The sequence below is a fragment of the Dipodomys spectabilis genome, unplaced genomic scaffold (genome assembly GCF_019054845.1).
Source record: "Dipodomys spectabilis isolate Male_0828 unplaced genomic scaffold, ASM1905484v1 ptg000030l, whole genome shotgun sequence".
Lineage (NCBI taxonomy): Eukaryota > Metazoa > Chordata > Mammalia > Rodentia > Heteromyidae > Dipodomys > Dipodomys spectabilis.
The window spans coordinates 1,107,948-1,126,130 of record NW_024870707.1 but is presented as its reverse complement, the minus strand read 5'-3'; the positions used below and the strand labels follow the sequence as shown (position 1 = coordinate 1,126,130).

Here is an 18,183-nt window from a genome sequence, read left to right as displayed (position 1 = left end):
ACACTAGTTTGTGGTATTTTATTTTGTCTTTGTTCATTGTTGAGTTTTACTTGATACAGGTTATCAGTCAAGCTAGTGCCTTAAGCCCTAAACTGGTGCCTTATCTCTGAGCTATATCCCAAGCTTCTGGATTTTTCTGTTTGTTTGTTTGGTATAAGGCCTGGGTGCTGTCTGTTAGCTTCTTTTGCTCTAGGCTAGCACTCTACCACTTCCAGCCACAGCTTCACTTTGGGCATTTTTGGTAGTTAGTGGAGAGAGTCACACAAACTGTCCTGCTTGGGCAGGCTTCAGACTCAGTTCCTCAGATCTCAGCCTCCTGAGTAGCTAGAATTACAGGCATGAGTCACTGGCAACTTGCCTAGCTTATTTTTAATATACCACAAAACAGAGACTTCATGTTGTCATGAGATACTGTCACCCAAATCTCTGAGGAAGAGTCACAGTAGTGAAAAAGGGAGGAAAACATACAGCGCTGGCAGAATGAACACTTTAGATGGAGTTAGATTGAAAGAAGAAAGGTAATCAACTTCCTTCTACTTTGGCTTCATTAGGTCATCATATACTTAGAAGGTATTTTGAGTGGTTTACAAGGCAATATCTTTTGTACTCACATTTAGTAGGATTTGAATCACTAATGTTTTCAATGATTAAAAGAAACATGATGAGCTGGGAAGATGGTTCAGTGATAGAGTGCTCACCTTGCATGCATGAGACCCTTGGTTTGATTCCTCAGCACCACATAAGCAGAAAAGGCCAGGAGTGGTGCTCTAACTCAAGTGGTAGAATGCCAGCCCAAGGACTAATCAAGACTTACATAAGAATCCATGTAATTATATTTCTAACCTTCTGTGATATTACATTCCTACAATCTTAGCACTCAGAAAGCAGAGTGAAGATTCCAAGTTTGAGGTTAGTCTGAGCTACATAATGACTGCTGTCTCCCAAAAAACAAGAACTTTATTCTAGAGAACCTGTACAAAAAATATTACATGCAACACTTTTGTGTTGGAGTATAATGTAGAAAAACTCTTTATTTTCTGTAATGACCTTTAACTGATAACATCATGTTCTTTAAGAGAAGTGGCCTAGCTAATCAGTACTCTCTAAATTTTGGTTGTAGACTACACAAGGAAAGAAAATACCAAGCAAAACCAACTTAAAGGAAGATGAAGACAAATCTGGACCTATTTTTATTGTTGTTCCAAATGGAAAGGAGCAAAGGATGAAAGATGAAAAAGGATTAAAGGTAAGGAAAGGAAAAGAATCTTTAGCAGTTTTTGCTTCTTCATTTTTTATTTATTCAATTAGTTAAAAACAGTTTTACTTAGCTGGGCAGCAGTTGCTCATTGCTGTGATACTAGCTGCTCAGGAGGCTGAGATCTAAGGATCGTGATTCAAAGCCAGCCTGGGCAAGAAAGTCCATGAGACTCTTACCTCCAATTAATCACAGGAAAAACCAGAAGTAAAGCTGTCTCTTAAGTGATAGAGTGCTAGCCTTGAGCAAAAAAGTTGAGGGAGGGGCTGGGAAGGTGGCTCAGTGGTAGAGCGCTTGCCTTGCATGCCTGAGGCCCTGGGTTCGATTCCTCAGCACCACATAAGCAAAAAGAAAAAAGCCGGAAGTGGTGCTGTGGCTCAAGTGGCAGAGTGCTAGCCTTGAGCTGAAGAGCTGAGGGACAGCGCTCAGGCTCAGAGTTCAGGCCCCACGACCGGACCCCAAAAAAAAAAAAAAAGTTGAGGGATTTTACTCAGGCTCAGAGTTCAAGCCCCAAGACCAATTCCTGCTCCATTAAGAAAAAAAAAAAATCATGCTGCTCAGAATTTAGCTAAGTGGTCTGGTAAGTCTAGTGGTGCCTAGTACACTGTGCACTAGGCCCGAGTTTCAGTCCTCTAGTACTGTAAGAGGACAACATTTCATGACTTTTTTCTCTTAATGATCTTTGAAATATCTTAACGGTCATCCTATAGGTGTTTTTTGTCTTTTTATCAGTCCATTATGTGTTTGTACCTTTCTTTTCCCTAGTCCACTATATTAGACATTTATTTAGTTTCCTACTTTTTGTTGTTGTCATTAGAAAGATGATTATAAAGTTAGCCTACTTCTTGTTTCACTATTAAGCTTTTGTGCACATATGTGAGTTTTATCTGCACTGAATTCCTAGAATGTGCTGTGCATTTTTTATTTATTTATTTATTTTTTGGTTGGTTGTGGGGCTTGAACTCTGGGCTTGGGCGCTGTCCCTCAGCTCTTCAGCTCAAGGCGAGTACTCTACTGCTTGAGCCACAGTGCCACTTCTGGTTTTCTAGTGGTTTATTGGAGACAAGAGTTTCACGGACTTTCCTTGCCTGGGCTGGCCTTGAATTGTGATCCTCAGATCTCAGCCTCCTGAGTAGCTAGGATTACAGGCGTGAACCACCGGCACTTGGCGAGATGTGCATTTATAATTTCATTATTTAAGATTTTTTTCACTATTAAAACTGCCACTGATGCTGACAATGTGATACAGTCTAAAATAGCATTCATTGATACTGCTAATAAGAATTGCTCAAAGAAAATTTTCTTTGGCAGTACTGGTGTTTAAATTCTGGGTTTTTTGCTTACTATGCAGATGTTCTGACATTGAAACTAATCTTCCAACCCTCATAATTCTTTTCCAGTAAGATTCCCAGAACTGTGAAACTTGCAGAAGTATGACAGTTGAGGCAACATTTTTTTTTCTCTTTTTTTTAATTGTTATTATAAAGGTGATGTACAGAGGAGTTACAGTTACATAAGTCATGTGCATTTCTTTTTGAACAGTGTCACCCCTTCCCTTGCCCTCTACTAGTGTTTCACTCTTGTCTCCACTTACAAGTTGTATAGTTCATTTTCAACATAGTGTCTAATTAGGCAACATTTTGTGTCCATATTTGATCATAAATGAATCTTTTTTTTTTTTTTTTGGGTCCGGTCGTGGGGACTGAACTCTGGGCCTGGATGCTGTCCCTCAGCTCTTCAGCCAAGGCTAGCGCTCTACCACTTGAGCCACAGCGCCACTTCTGGCTTTTTTCTTTTTGCTTATATGGTCCTGAGGAATCGAACCCAGGGCCTCATGCATGCAAGGCAAGCACTCTACCACTGAGCCACCTTCCCAGCCCCTCATAAATGAATCTTGCTTAATTAAAAAGTATCCTGGAACCAGGAGTTGTAGCCTGTGCCTATAAAGAATCCCAACACTGGAGAGGCTGAGGCAGAAGAATTAAGTGGTTAAAAGCCAGCCTAGGCTACATAATGAATTCTATTTTATCCTGAGCTGTATAACAAGACCCTGTCTTAAAAAGAAAATAAAAGGGCTGGGAAGGTGGCTCAGTGGTAGAGTGCTTGCCTTGCATGCATGAGGCCCTGCGTTCGAGTCCTCAGCACCACATAAGCAAAAAGAAAAAAGCCAGAAGTGGTGCTGTGGCTCAAGTGGTAGAGCGCTAGCCTTGAGCTGAAGAGCTGAGGGACAGCGCCCAGGCCCAGAGTTCAGGCCCCACAACTGGACCACAAAAAAAAAAAAAAAAAACTAAAAAGAAAATAAAAAATACATATCCTAAATAAAATCTTATAGCTGCTTTAAGTAAGATTATTTGCTCAGCTGAATACTTTATAGCCAGCCAATTTTTTACTATTTTTTCCTTTCTTCTTTTTTCAGGTGCTAAAGTGGAACTTTACTACCCCTCGGGATGAATACATTGAACAACTCAAGACTCAGATGTCTAGCTGTGTGGCTAAATGGTTACAGGATGAAATGTTTCACTCAGATTTTCAGCACCATAATAAAGCTCTGGCTGTTATGGTTGATGTGAGTCTGTAATAAATAATTATGCCCATATTTCAGGCATATGAAAATTGTGAGCCCATAAAATAAGTGAAAGGACTGGGAAGGTGGCTCAGTGGTAGAGCGCTTGCCTTGCATGCATGAGGCCCTGGGTTCGATTCCTCAGCACCACATAAGCAGAAAAAAAAAAAAGAGAGCCAGAAGTGGTGCTGTGGCTCAAGTGGTAGAGTGCTAGCCTTGAGCTGAAGAGCTGAAGGACAGCACCCAGGCCCAGAGTTCAGGCCCCATGACCGGACCCAAAAACAAACAAATAAAATAAAAAAAAAAGGAAAGTTCACATGCCTTCATTAAGAAGGAAGTAGAGCTATATTATTTGATAGAATAAATGATTGTATATTTTGAGATTTTAATTGAAGCTATCATTTCTATATGTGTGGTGATCTAGTACTTCAGAGGCTGAAGTATGAGGGTTCTGAATTCAAGGCCAACCTGAACTATATAATATAGTGAAACCCTGCCAAGAAAGTAAATAAATTAGTCAGGCACTGGTGGCTCACACATATAATCTTAGTTACTCAGAAGACTGAGATCTGAGGATTGCACTTCAAACTCAGCCTGGGCAAAGAAGTCCGTGAGACTCTTGTCTCCAGTTAACCACTAGAAAACCAGAAGTGGATCTTTGGTTCAAAGTGATAGAGCACTAACCTTGAGCAGAAAAAAAAAGCTCAGGAGTAGACAGCGCCCAGGCTCTGAATTCAAGCCCCGCAACTGACATAAAGATAAAAATAAATACTTTCTTTTGGGGCTCCATAAAAATTTAATGAGTACTTGTCTGACAGAACCTAACCTCTAATACAGGTATATTTATACTTGTTTTTGTTTTTTTTTTTAAGCACTTGGAGAGTGAAAAAGAGGGTGTTATTGGTTGCCTGGATCTTATCTTAAAATGGCTTACCCTGCGGTTTTTTGACACCAATACGAGTGTCCTGATGAAAGCACTGGAATATTTAAAGTTGCTTTTCACTCTGCTGAGTGAAGAGGAATATCATCTTACTGAGAGTGAAGCATCTTCCTTTATTCCCTATCTCATTGTTAAGGTAATATGTTGTTCTAGAAGACTGCTTACAAAGTTTATGCTCAGTTCCTGTTTTTATTTCTTTGCCCCTTTTCACTTTTTCTATTATACTTTTTATTACTCATCTTACTGTCAAGATAAGGCCTCATTCACTCTTTGTTTTCTTTTCTGACTAGGTTGGAGAACCAAAGGATGTCATTCGTAGAGATGTTCGTGCCATCCTAAACCGGATGTGCCTTGTTTACCCAGCCAGCAAAATGTTCCTCTTCATCATGGAAGGAACCAAATCCAAAAACTCTAAGCAGAGAGCAGGTGAAGCAAACGTGTGTGTGTGTGTGTGTGTGTGTGTGTGTGTGTGTGTGTGTGTGTGTGTGTGTGTGTGTGTGTGTGTGTGTGTGTGTGTGTGTGTGTGTGAAATCAAATCCAGAGCATCATACTTTAAGCCTCAAATAGTATAAATAGACATGTGAGTCTATCTGCAATGGGGACTCTTAGAAGAAGTGGTTTATAGATGAGCAATAAAATTTATTTAGTCTGTATAGCTAATTCTAATCCTTTGATTTACTCTGTGAGAGTGATGAGTTGCACACTGGTGGAGCCATGGTATCAGGTGATACAGGCTTCACTCAGTACCACCCTGGTGACAAACTCAAGTGCACAGGGGCCATCTGACTCACAGGTATCTCTTTCAGGAAAAATTGCTATAGAACTCTTTACTTCATTGGTAAAGGACAATAAGAAAAAAAATATTATTTTTTTATATTATTATTATTACTACTACTACATATTTTGTCAGTTGTGGAGCTTGAACTCTTAAGCTGTCCCTGAGCTCTTAAGCTCAAGGCTAGTGCTCTACCACTTGAGCCACAGCACCACTTCTGGTTCTCTGGTAGTTAATTGGAGATAAGAGTCTCACAGACCTTTCCTGCCCAGGCTGGCTTTGAACCGTGTTCCTCATATCTCAGCCTCCTGAGTAGCTGGGATTATAGGTGTGAGCCACCAGTACTCGGAGTAAAAATTATTTTTAAAAACATATACACCTAGAAGTAGGTGCTAGTGGTTCCCTCCCATAATCCTATCTATTCATAAAACTGAGATCTGACATTTGGAGTTTGAAGCCAGCTAGATCAGGAAAGTCTGTGAGATTCTTAACTCCAATCAATCACCAAAAAAGCCAGAAGTATAGCAGTAGCCCAAGTGGTAGAACTCTAGCCTTGAGCAAAACAGGGACTGCTGCACCTAGGCCCTGAGTTTAAACCCCAGAACCGGACCAAAACACACACACACACAGAGTCAGAATTAGATTCTAAATTCTTTCATATGTGACAAATAGAATTTATGTAGTTAAAAAAAAGAAAGTCATCTGTGCCAGATATGTTTTGGGTCGCATTCATTTAGCCTTCCTTCTCCAACAGAGTGTCTAGAAGAGTTGGGGTGTCTGGTTGAGTCCTATGGCATGAATGTTTGCCAGCCAACCCCAGGAAAAGCCTTAAAGGAGATAGCTATCCACATAGGAGATCGTGACAACGCTGTACGCAATGCTGCCCTCAACACCATCGTAACAGTATACAATGTACATGGAGATCAGGTGTTCAAACTGATTGGAAATGTAAGTGATGGTTCTATGGGCATTGCTGACCTATTATGAAAAGAGTTTTTAGGTTGTGTTTCCTAAAGTCTCATATACCTAAGCTTTATCACTTGTTATAAACTCAATCCATCCAAATAGGCATCTCTGATTACTATTGAACTTTAAGCTATGTTTTAATAGAGATCAAATTTCTTTTTCAGAGCATTTTATTCATAGCAGTTGGCTTTAGACATGAGAACTATTTTTGAATCAGATCTGAGCTAGTCTGGAGCTTTAATTGTGTGGCAATCTGCTGTAGAAAGGTATTTCATTTTTATTTAACCAGATATTACCTTGGGAACAGTGTAGGTACTAATACTGTCATATCAAAAGATTCTCATGTGACAGCCAAGAGTCACTTTTCTGGGCACATTAGGTTCTGTCTCTGACTCCTTACTTCAGCTAGCCACTACAGTCTCTATACATCATTTTTGTTGTTGTTGTTGTTTCAGTAACTGTTTTAATAGACCATTTATTTGTGCTGTGATTCTATCCTTCTATTATTTAATCAAATCCTCACCACACAGTGAAGGAGATAAAGCAGGTCAAAATTTTGAGACCAGCTGGGCACTGGTGCTCACTCCTATAATCCTAGCTACTCAGGAGGCTGAGATCTGAGGATTGCGGTTCAAAGCCAGCCCGGGCAGGAAAGACCATGAGACTCCTATCTCCAATAAACCACCAGAAAACCTGAAGTGGCGCTGTAGCTCAAGTGGTAGAGCACTCGCCTTGAGCTGAAGAGCTAAGGGACAGTGCTCAAGCCCAGAGTTCAAGCCCCAGGACCAACCAAAAAAAAAAATTTTTTTTTTTAGACCAATAGTTAAGATTATTGCCTATACACATGCAGCTACTTAGTCCAAGATTCATTTTAAGCCAGGCACTGGTGGCTCACACCTGTAATCCGAGCTACTCAGGAGACTGAGGAACATATTTTGAAGCCAGCCCAGGCAGAAAAGTCTGTGAGACTCCAATTAACCATCAGAAAACCGGAAGTGGCACTGTGGCTCTAAGTGATAGAGTGCTAACCTTGAGTAAATGAGATCAAGGACAATGCCCAGGCCTTGAGTTCAAGCCTCATGACAAATAAATAAGTACTTACTTTATTTTACTTATTTTTGCGCTTGGGTGCTATTATTGGTGCTTCAACTTGGGTACTTGACCACTATCCCTTAGTATTTTGGCTCAAAGCTCATACTCTACCACTTGAGCCACAGCTCAACTTCCAGCTGTTTAGTTGTTAGTGGGAGATAATGCACTTTCCATTGCTGGGCAGGAAGATTTAACTTTTTACCTTGTTACTTGTATTTGTTAATAGTCTTTTTTGTTGCATCTTTGTTTTTCCTTTGTAATTTTTTTAATAGCTAAGTAGATATTAGCAGTATTTGACCAATGTATTTTTCTGAAAGTAAACTTGTCTTAACCTGGTAGAACAAGTTCTTCAGTATGAAAAGAGAATGAGAGTGAGAGAGTGTTGCTAGAATTTTACCCATGGTCTTTCAAATGCTGTATAAGTGTTCTATATCTCCAGCCCTTTTTTTAAATTTTATTTTGAGATAGGGTCTTGCTAAGTATCTAGGATAGTCTCAAACTTGACGTCCTCCTGCCTCAGCCTCTAGAGTAGCAAGTTTATAGATGTGTGTCACTATGCCCAGCAGTATGTAATTTGTGAGTCTTCCATTAAGTTTGAAATTCTCGTATTTTTCTGTGTGAATAAACTAATAGGCTTAATTGGACTATTTTTACAGCTTTCTGAGAAGGATATGAGCATGCTTGAAGAGAGGATTAAACGGTCAGCAAAGAGGCCTTCTACTGCCCCAATGAAACAGGTGGAAGAGAAACCACAGCGCGTACAGGGCATAAACTCCAATGCCAACATGCTGCGCAAGGGACCAGCTGAGGACATGTCCTCCAAACTTAAGTATGGAGATGGAGATAGTTGTCTGAGAGCATCTTTATGCACCTAGCTTTATGTGCTCAGAGCTTGTCCTGTAACATAATCTTGTGTTCTTGTAGTCATTATCATGCATGACTGATACCTGGGTATATGTCTTATAGCCAAATGTTTAATCTTCTGGTCTTCATTGTCTTTGTCTCAAAATCACTTCTAAATGGTCTTGTGCCTTCTTTCACTGCTTTTCCGTGGACAGAATTATGTATCGCACTTATAGGATGTAAGTACCGCCTGCTAATTTTTCATTAGCAAGGCTCTTATATCTTTCTAACTTCTTACATGGATTCATCCCCCTCTGGAGGGTGACTGAATTTGAGTTCATAACCTGGGTACTGGGTAGCCACTTCTATGGAAGTCCAGTGGCTAGCAGATATGGCAACTTGGTGTCATGTTACATTTGATTGTCCTCAGGTTCCTATTCTTGAGATGTGGCTAAATAAAATGCATGCAACCCAGAATTGGCTTAGACACTCAAAATTCTACAGTCTAAGTAAGACAGCTCTATTTTGAGTTGTGTCATGAGTATAATTTTAACCAGTTTGCATTTGGAAACTTTACATACTTATTTCTGAGATATAATACTGGCCATGACCTGTTTAGAGTAACTTCTCAAAGAGAGATGACTGTCCTTAAAGTATAAAGTACACTGAACAGTGTATAGAATGCTGCTTATAATCAGAAGAACTTCAGTACTGGTTCATTTGGCATAAAACAACCAACCAGTCTAGATTTTCTTGGTATTTTTGCCCATAAATAGTGAGCTTTGAGTCAATATAGTTATTTTATGTCTTATCTAGAATAGATGTACAAGGTTTGTTGCCTTTAGCAAATTAGAGATAATACTTACAACTTAGCTGGTAATGCAAGTAAAAGTTAAAATTTTCCTGTTCTTCATAACCAGTATTATTATTATTGGCTATGCATAACCAATATTATTGCCTAAGCCACATTCTTGTACTTAAGGACTTAAATCATTCAGGGGGCTGAAACCAGAAGTTGAACATCTGTCTTGAAGCTTTGGGGCAGCCAGCAAAGCTACGCATGCCCTTTAGTTAAGAAGTCTCTCTTAGTTCAGGAGCCTCTTTTTCCTCCTTTTAGCCAAGCCCGAAGCATGAGTGGGCATCCTGAGGCAGCCCAGATGGTCCGGCGAGAATTCCAGCTGGATTTAGATGAGATTGAGAATGACAACGGTACAGTCCGATGTGAAATGCCAGAACTTGTACAGCACAAACTGGATGACATTTTTGAACCAGTCCTTATTCCTGAGCCCAAGTAAGTTCAGCTTGTTCATTTACTCATCAGAGTATATATCTGAAAAAAGCCCTCTGTGGGGGCGTGCAGTTAAAGCATTTTAAAACTTACTATTATCTGATAATATATTTTAGAAATATTTTGAGATCTAGAGCTAGTACAGAATTGCATGATTCCCACTTACTGGGCTATCTTACAATAGACTGAATTTTTCCCTTTGCTCTGCTGTCTAGGATCCGGGCTGTTTCTCCACACTTTGATGATATGCACAGTAATACAGCATCCACAATCAATTTTATTATCTCCCAAGTAGCCAGTGGTGACATCAGCACAAGTATCCAGGCTCTAACACAGGTAATGGGAGTTTCCCCAATGGTAGTAATTCCAATGATAGATTTAGTGGCTGTAAGAATGATAGATTGCACATTAGTAGTCATAATATTAAGAGAGGCAGAGCATATTCATTACTACCCCTATTTAAAAAGAAAAAACACATTGAAACTCACTCAGAGGATATAGCTCTAATACAGCCTTTGCATTTTTATAATTATATACATTCATTTATCAGAAGCTGGAAATACAGCAGTAAACAAGTAAGGACTAATTCTCATGGAATTTAGATCTTAATGGAAAAATAAAATATTTACTTGTCAACAAGAAGAAAATGACTATTATGTAAATATAACTCGGAGAGGTGGGAGAGACTGTACAGTTACTTAGATTGAATGATCAGGAAAAATTTTTATCAATAAATGTGCTGATGCAGATAAGAACATTCCACATGGGAAACAGCGAATAAACAAAGGCTAGTACAAAAGTTAGGAAGTGGTTACCATGTTCAGTAAGTTGTGATTTTTTTTTTTTTTTTGTCGGTCATGGGGCTTGAACCCTGGGCCTGGGCGCTGTCCCTCAGCTCTTCAGCTCAAGGCAAGCGCTCTACCACTTGAGCTACAGCGCCACTTCCGGTTTTCTAGTGGTTTATTGGAGATAGGAGTCTCACGGTCTTTCCTGCCTGGGCTGGCTTTGAACCACGATTCTCAGATCTCAGCCTCCTGAGTAGCTAGGATTACAGGCGTGAGCCACCGGCGCCCAGCTGTGATTTTTTTTTTTTAAGAAGGAGTTATGGGTTTGAACTCAGGGCCTTATACTTGCTAGACAGGCATCCTACTAAAGGAGCCATGCCCCAGCCCTATTTTTGCTTTTGTTAATTTAAAGATAGGATGCAATTTTTCTATTTATGCTTTCCATGTAGCTGGGATTACAGGCTCAGCATGCCCAGTTTTTTGTTGGTTGAGATGAGGAGGTGGGGCGGGGGGGGGGGGGGGGGGGGGGAGGTGTCCAGTCGTGGAGGTGTGTGTGTGTGTGTGTCTATGTGTCTGTGTTCCGGTCGTGGGGACTGAACTCTGGGCCTGGGTGCTGTCCCTCAACTCTTCAGCTCAAGGCTACCACTCTACCACTTGAGCCATAGCGCCACTTCCGGCTTTTTTCTTTTTGCTTATGTGATGCTGAGGAATGGAACCCAGGGCCTCACGCATGCAAGGCAATTTTGGGGTTTTTTTTTTTTTTGCCAACTTTTTACTTGAGCTGACTACAGACTGATCTTTATCATCTCTAGCTCCTAAGTAGCCAGCATTACTGACACTCATCTGAGTTGCTTAAATTATAAGTGTAATGGGAAGCCATTTGAAAATTTTAAATAAAGACCCTACATGGTTTTAAATTTTTTTGGTATAATGGAACACCAGAACTTATATATGCTAGGCAAGCACTGTACCACTGAGTTGTACCCACAGAGGATACTGCTTGAGGTTTTTTGTTGTTTGCTTTTGTTTCACCAATACTTCATGCTTCATGCTCTTGCTCATATTTTTTTCACTCACAGCAGGCACTCCACCACTTGAGTCATGCTTTCTCTTTTTCTGCCAGTGGAGATAGAGTCACAAATTTGTCTTCAAACTCGATTTCTCTTTTCTCAGCCTTCTGAGTTTCTATATATAAACTTGGGGATAAGAGTACATGAACTGGGGCTGGGAAGGTGGCTCAGTGGTAGAGCACATGTCTTGCATGCATGAGGCCCTGGATTCGATTCCTCAGCACCACATAAGCAAAAAGAAAAAAGCCGGAAGTGGCGCTGTGGCTCAAGTGGTAGAGCGCTAGCCTTGAGCTGAAGAGCTGAGGGATAGCGCCCAGGCCCAGAGTTTAGGCCCCATAACCGGACCCAAAAAAAACAAACAAAAAGAGTACATGGACTTTCTTGTCTCAGCTTGAACCGTGAGTCTCAGGTCTCAGCTTCCTGAGTAGCTAAGATTACAGACATGAACCACCGGCACCCAGCTGAAAAGAAGGAGTTTTACAGTTTTCATAGTACTTCCTTACCAAAAAAAATAACATCAAAGTACAAAATAATAATAAAAACTCCAAGAGTGATTTGACCATCGAGAAGCCTGGAAGACAGTATCTTAATCATTGAATCAGGATAAACATCATCAATATGCCGGAATGTACAAGTATTAACTTCCTGATTTTTGATAGTTACAGTTATGAAAGAGAATGTTTGGGTTAATAAATAATGATAACATTAGGATCCTGGTATAGTAGTGCACATCTGTAATTCCAAGTAAAGTCAAGAGAATTCTAGTACAAGCTTAGCCTGGGCTGGAAGATGGTGTATCCTAAAAAGACACACAGCAGTCAAGCACTGGTGCCTCATGTCTGTAATCCTAGCTACCCAGGAGGCTAAGATCTGATTATCACAATTTAAAGCCAGCTTGGACAAGAAAGTCTGTGAGATTCTTATCTCGTTAAACCACCAAAAAGCCAGAAATGGAGCTGTGGCTCAAGTGGTAGAACACTGGCCTTGAGTTGAGAAGCTCAGAGACATCATTCAAGTCCTGAGTTCAAGCCCCTGGACCAGCACACACACATTAAAAGAACAATTAAAAAAAAAAAAGCCACACAATGGTCTGGGAAGGTGGCTCAGTGGTAGAACACTTGCCTTGCATGCATGAGGCCCTGGGTTCGATTCCTCAGCACCACATAAGCAAAAAGAAAAAAGCCGGAAGTGGCGCTGTGGCTCAAGTGGTAGAGCGCTAGCCTTGAGCTGAAGAGCTGAGGGACAGCGCCCAGGCCCAGAGTTCAGGCCCCACGACTGGACCCAAGAAAAAAAAAAGCCACACAAGAGCCAAGCACTGGTAACTTGTGACTATAATCCTAGCTATTCAGGAAGCTGAAATCTGAGGATTGAGGTTCAAAAATAGCCCAACAAGTCCATAAAACACTTAATCTCCAGTTAACCAGCAAAAAGCCAGGCTGGCAGCATCTCTCAAGTGTCAGACTTCTGCTGTGCAAGCATAAGGCCCTGAGTTCAAACTCTAGTACTTCCTGATTAGAGAACAAAAATTAAAACAGGGGTTGGGAAGGTGGCTCAGTGGTAGAGTGCTTACCTTGCATGCATGAGGCCCTGGGTTTGATTCCTCAGCACCACATGAACAGAAAAAGCTGGAAGTGGCTCTGTGGCTCAAGTGGTAGACAGCTAGCTTTGAGCTGACTAGCTGAGGGACAGTGCCTAGGCCCAGAGTTCAGACCCCCACAGCCAAAAAAAATTAATACATCAGGAATGAGAATGGAGCCAAGGGCTGGGAAGGTGGCTCAGTGGAAGAGTGCATGCCTTGCATGCATGAGGCCCTGGGTTCGATTCCTCAGCACCACATATGCAGGAAAAAGCCAGAAGTGGTATTGAGGCTCAAGTGGTAGAGCACTAGCCTTGAGCTAAAGAGCTGAGGGACAGCACCCAGGCCCAGAGTTCAGGTACCACGACTGACACCCCCCCCCCCCAAAAAAAAATTCTACTGGGGGTATGATTGGGTGGGGGGGAGGGGGGAGGCTGGGAAGGGAGGTGAAGGGTAAACAAAGGAGGAGGCTGCAATGCTTGGTAAGAAATGTATGCATTATCCTGCCCATGTAATTGTAACCCCTCTGTACAGTATGTTCTCAAATAAAATTAAATAAAATTAAAAAAAAAAATTCTACTGCACTACTGGTGGGAATGTATACTAATACAACCACTCTGGAAAGCAGTCTGGAGGTTCCTCAGAAAACTGAATATAGACCTTACTATGACCCAGCCATACCACTCCTGGGCATCTACCCTGAGCAACAGGAACCTAGATACAAGGATACATGTACTTTTTGTGTTCATTACTGCACTGTTCACGATAACAAAGAAACAACCCAGATGCCCCACTACAGATGAATGGATCAAAAAATTATGGTACCTACGTACGATGGAATATTACCCAGCCATTAGAAAGGACAAAATAATAGCATTCGCAGGGAAATGGATGGAACTAGAACAAATCATGTTGAGCAAAATAAGCCACGACAAATGGCAGGGAGACCTCCCTGATATGTGGATGTTAAATTCAAAATGCAACAAGATATGACAAAGTAAATAAGACTCAAGAAACAAAGGATCTTTTCTTAATTTGTTGCATCATTTTTAGATGACTCTATGTTCTTGACCCCACATATGGTATATACATTTACACATAAGAGGGAAGCTGGGAGGGCACAGAAAAAGAAAGAGATAAAATCAAGAAAGTATGGGCTGGGAAGGTGGCTCAGTGCTTGCCTCGTATGCATGAGGCCCTGGGTTCGATTCCTCCGCACCACATAAACAGAAAAGGCTGGGAGTGGTGCTATGGCTCAAGTGGTAGAGTTGTAGCCTTGAACTGAAGAGCCCAGAGACAGTGCCCAGGCCCAGAGTTCAAGCCCCATGACTGGCCAAAAAAATAATAAAATCAAGAAAGTGGTTTTCTATTGCTGAAAGAGGGGCGGGGGAGATTAAGTGCTGGGCGCCTGTAATCCTAGCTACTCAGGAGGCTGAGATCTGAGGATTGCGGTTCAAAGCCAGCCCTGGTAGGAAAGTCCATGAGACTCTTATCTCCAATAAACCACTAGAAAACCAGAAGTGGCACTGTTGCTCAAGTGGTAGAGTGCTCACCTTGAGCTGGAAAGCGCAGGGACAGCGCCCAACCAGAGTTCAAGCCCCATGATCAGAAAAAAAAAAAAAAAAGTAATGTAATCCCTTTATGTTATATATTATGGGAGGAAGTACTGGTGTATATTATCATGGTATAAACAACATGTAAGGTTGATGGAGGGAAAAAAATTTAAGAGAAAATTCCTATATACTAAACAAATGAAATATTATATCATATATTTGCAACCCATATAATCAATGGGATCTTGAGAGAGAGAAAAAAGAACCTTAGAGAAACATTAAGTATGAATAAGCAAATCTTAGAAGATAGAAAGTTAGTGAACATGTGAAAAACTGACCAATCCTGTTCCACCACAGCACATGGCCCACTCCCAATATTTTGAAGTACTAAAGGACCTGGAGTTGTAGATGGTTTGTAGTGTGTGCTTAGCATGCTCAAGTCCCTAGTTTCATTCCCCAGCACACAACACATACACAAAACTGTACTGTGTCATTCAAACTAATAAATTATACTCTTAAAAAGCTCTTATTTTGGAAATAAAAATACAAGCACATTAGGATACACACACATACGCATGTATGTACATACCAAGATATTTATTTAACAGATAGTATACAAATGGCCAAACTAGAAACACTGAAAATTCATCAGTAAGGGAATAATGGGTATAATTTTGATACATGCATGCATAGGTTGTTGTGCAGCTTTTACAGAGTTATTCTTGATTTTAGTGACTTTAAAATTTTTCTCTTAGCCGGGCGCCGGTGGCTTACGCCTGTAATCCTAGCTACTCAGGAGGCTGAGATCTGAGGATCATGGTTCAAAGCTAGCCCGGGTAGGAAAGTCCGTGAGACTCTTATCTCCAATAAAACCACTAGAAAACCGGAAGTGGCGCTGTGGATCAAGCGGTAGAGCCCTCGCCTTGAGTTGAAGAGCTGAGGGCCAGCGCCCAGGCCCAGAGTTCAAGCCCCACAACCGACCAAAAAAAAAAAAAAAATCTCTTGAATTAAAAGGCTAGGTGCAGATAAGTACATAAATAGTACCTTAAACCTTGGCCCAAGTATATAGACATGATCATATATACACTATTGTAAAATAGCTTGTTACTGTTAGTTCTCTAGGTAAAACAAGGGGAGTAAGCCTCCTCAGATACATAGTACTTTTTTCATGGTGTCCATGTAGAAATATTGTTAAACTGTCCCAGTTATATGACGTTGTGCTTAGGAAGCATGTATACTGTAAAGAGATAAGTTGAAACAGGACCACAGTTTCCACAACACCAGTGACCACTACTACAGTGTGTAAGTGGTACCTGTCTGCCTAGAGGTTTGTGTGTTACAGCCCAGGTCAAAAGGAGGATTATTGAAGATTGAGCATGGTTATTTTGGAGTATTTTTTTTTTTATTGTAAAGATACTATACAGAGGGTTACAGTTACATGAGTGAGGTAATGAGTACACTTCCTCTTGAACAATGTTACCCCCTCCATTGTTTTCCCCCTACCATCCCCTCCCTCCCTCCCTTCCCCGAGGTTCTTTTTTTTTTCTTTTTTTTTTTGATTGTGATTAAGTGATTACATAATTTCAAAGTCACAAGTTCATTCTAACTTTCCTGGAGCAAATTGTCTATCACAGTCTGTAATATATAACAGTGTTCACATGTTATATACCATATTTGTGGTATTATTTATTTTTATTTATTATTTTATTTTTTTTGTCGGTCGTGGGGGCTGAACTCTGGGCCTGGGTGCTGTCCCTCAGCTCTTCAGCTCAATGGTAACACCCTACCACTTGAGCCACAGCACCACATCCAGCTTTTTTCTGCTTATGTGGTGCTGAGGAATCAAACCTAGGGCCTCATGCATGCAAGGCAAGCACTCTACCACTGAATCACCTTCCCAGCCCTGGAGTATTATTTATATAATCATAAAACTGCATTTTATGTGTATAGCATAGGCTCAGCGAAGATACTTTCATACTATTGTATAGGAAATGCATACTTTTCCATACATAGAACGTTTTACTGTTAGTGATAATCAGTCAATGTACTAAAACAGGAAAAACACTGAACCAAAATATGGTAACTTGAGTTTTCAATTTGTTTTTTTGTTTTGTTTTGGTCAGTTGTAAGACTTTGGATTCAGAACCTGGGCACTGTCTTTGAGCTCTTTGGCTCAAAGCTATCACTCTACCACTTTGAGCCACAGCACCACTTCCAGTTTTCTGGTGGTTAATTTGGAGTCTCACAGACTTTCCTGCCCAGGCTGGCTTCAAACCATGATGTTCAGATCTTAGCCTCCCAAGTAGCTAGGATTATAGGCATGAGCCAACAAGGCCTGGCTAAGTTTTCAATTTAGACTAAGTAGTCTGAGTTTTATGAGCCTCACTTTGCTTCCCTGGTAAATGGAGATCTTTTTTTGTTAATTCTTTTTCCTTGTTAGTTCTAGTGATCAAAGACTGAGCAATATACATTCCGGACAAATACTCTACCACTGAGCCCATCTTGTTTTTTCCCATGAAAATTTTCTTTTCAAAATTTGTCTGACGGGATCTTGCTGTGTATACCAAGCTATCCTCTAGATCGTTTTGTAGACCAGAGTGGCACTTCTAAATGCAGGGATTACATTACAGGTGTATGTCACCATATCCAGTTCCTTTCTTCTTCTTTTTTTTCTTTTTTAACTTCCTATCAGTCTTGCCTAAAGAATCTCCAAACCTCTTTTTAATAAATTGAACATTTAAACAGAGATTATTTTTCTCTAAATTAGCCTCTTAGAATAGATCTGATGCTCATTTAATAGTAACTTGCTCAGTAAATATATATTGAATGATTGAATCTCAGGATAAGTTATGTGTAAAGTAACTGAGTTTTTTCTAGGTAAGTATATACTGGAAGTGCTTTGCTAGTAAATACTCCTGTAGAATCATTTCTTAAGAGTATCCGCTATGCAATATGAAGCTTGAGAAATGCATTTTGGAATTTTTGTTGCCAGATTGATGAGGTCCTGAGACAGGAAGACAAAGCTGAAGCCATGTCTGGCCATATCGATCAGTTTCTGATAGCCACATTCATGCAGCTGAGACTCATCTACAACACACATATGGCAGATGAGAAGTTAGAGAAGGATGAGATCATCAAGCTGTACAGCTGTATCATCGGCAACATGATTTCGGTAAGGTCTTTACAGTGAGGGAGTTTTCCTTTAGTCTCCTACCCAGTCAACATCAGTGTGGATATCTCAGTGAATTCTGTGTCACTTCGTGAAATTTTCCATGAGTTCTATAGCAAGCTATTGACTAACTCTATGAATATTGGGATATCTCTAGCTTGCTTTATTGTTAGAATAAAAGGTAGAATGCTTACTTGCCACCTAAAAGTCTGCTTCCTATCGAGTTCTTTTTTCTTTCTTCTTTTTTTTTTTTTTCCAGTCCTGGGGCTTGAACTCAAGACTTGGGCTCTATCCCTGAGCCCCTCTTT

The 18,183-nt window shown here is 40.6% G+C and overlaps 1 protein-coding gene and 1 non-coding gene across 4 annotated transcripts in view; both read left to right on the top strand.

Annotated features, from left to right (window-relative positions):
* Ckap5 (cytoskeleton associated protein 5) overlaps nt 1-18,183 on the top strand; it is a 93,202-nt gene that overhangs the window by 64,382 nt on the left and 10,637 nt on the right. For all 3 annotated transcript variants that reach the window (XM_042675897.1, XM_042675895.1, XM_042675896.1), the window contains exons 28-36: nt 1,121-1,246; nt 3,672-3,821; nt 4,691-4,894; nt 5,049-5,184; nt 6,288-6,481; nt 8,248-8,420; nt 9,552-9,725; nt 9,938-10,058; nt 17,699-17,878. In XM_042675897.1, the coding sequence (XP_042531831.1) occupies nt 1,121-1,246; nt 3,672-3,821; nt 4,691-4,894; nt 5,049-5,184; nt 6,288-6,481; nt 8,248-8,420; nt 9,552-9,725; nt 9,938-10,058; nt 17,699-17,878 (1,458 nt within the window). The remainder of the gene's footprint in view (nt 1-1,120; nt 1,247-3,671; nt 3,822-4,690; nt 4,895-5,048; nt 5,185-6,287; nt 6,482-8,247; nt 8,421-9,551; nt 9,726-9,937; nt 10,059-17,698; nt 17,879-18,183) is intronic.
* Nucleotides 5,440-5,550, top strand: LOC122105408. Its single transcript, XR_006147036.1, has one exon. It is a non-coding gene; the product is annotated as a small nucleolar RNA SNORD67 (small nucleolar RNA).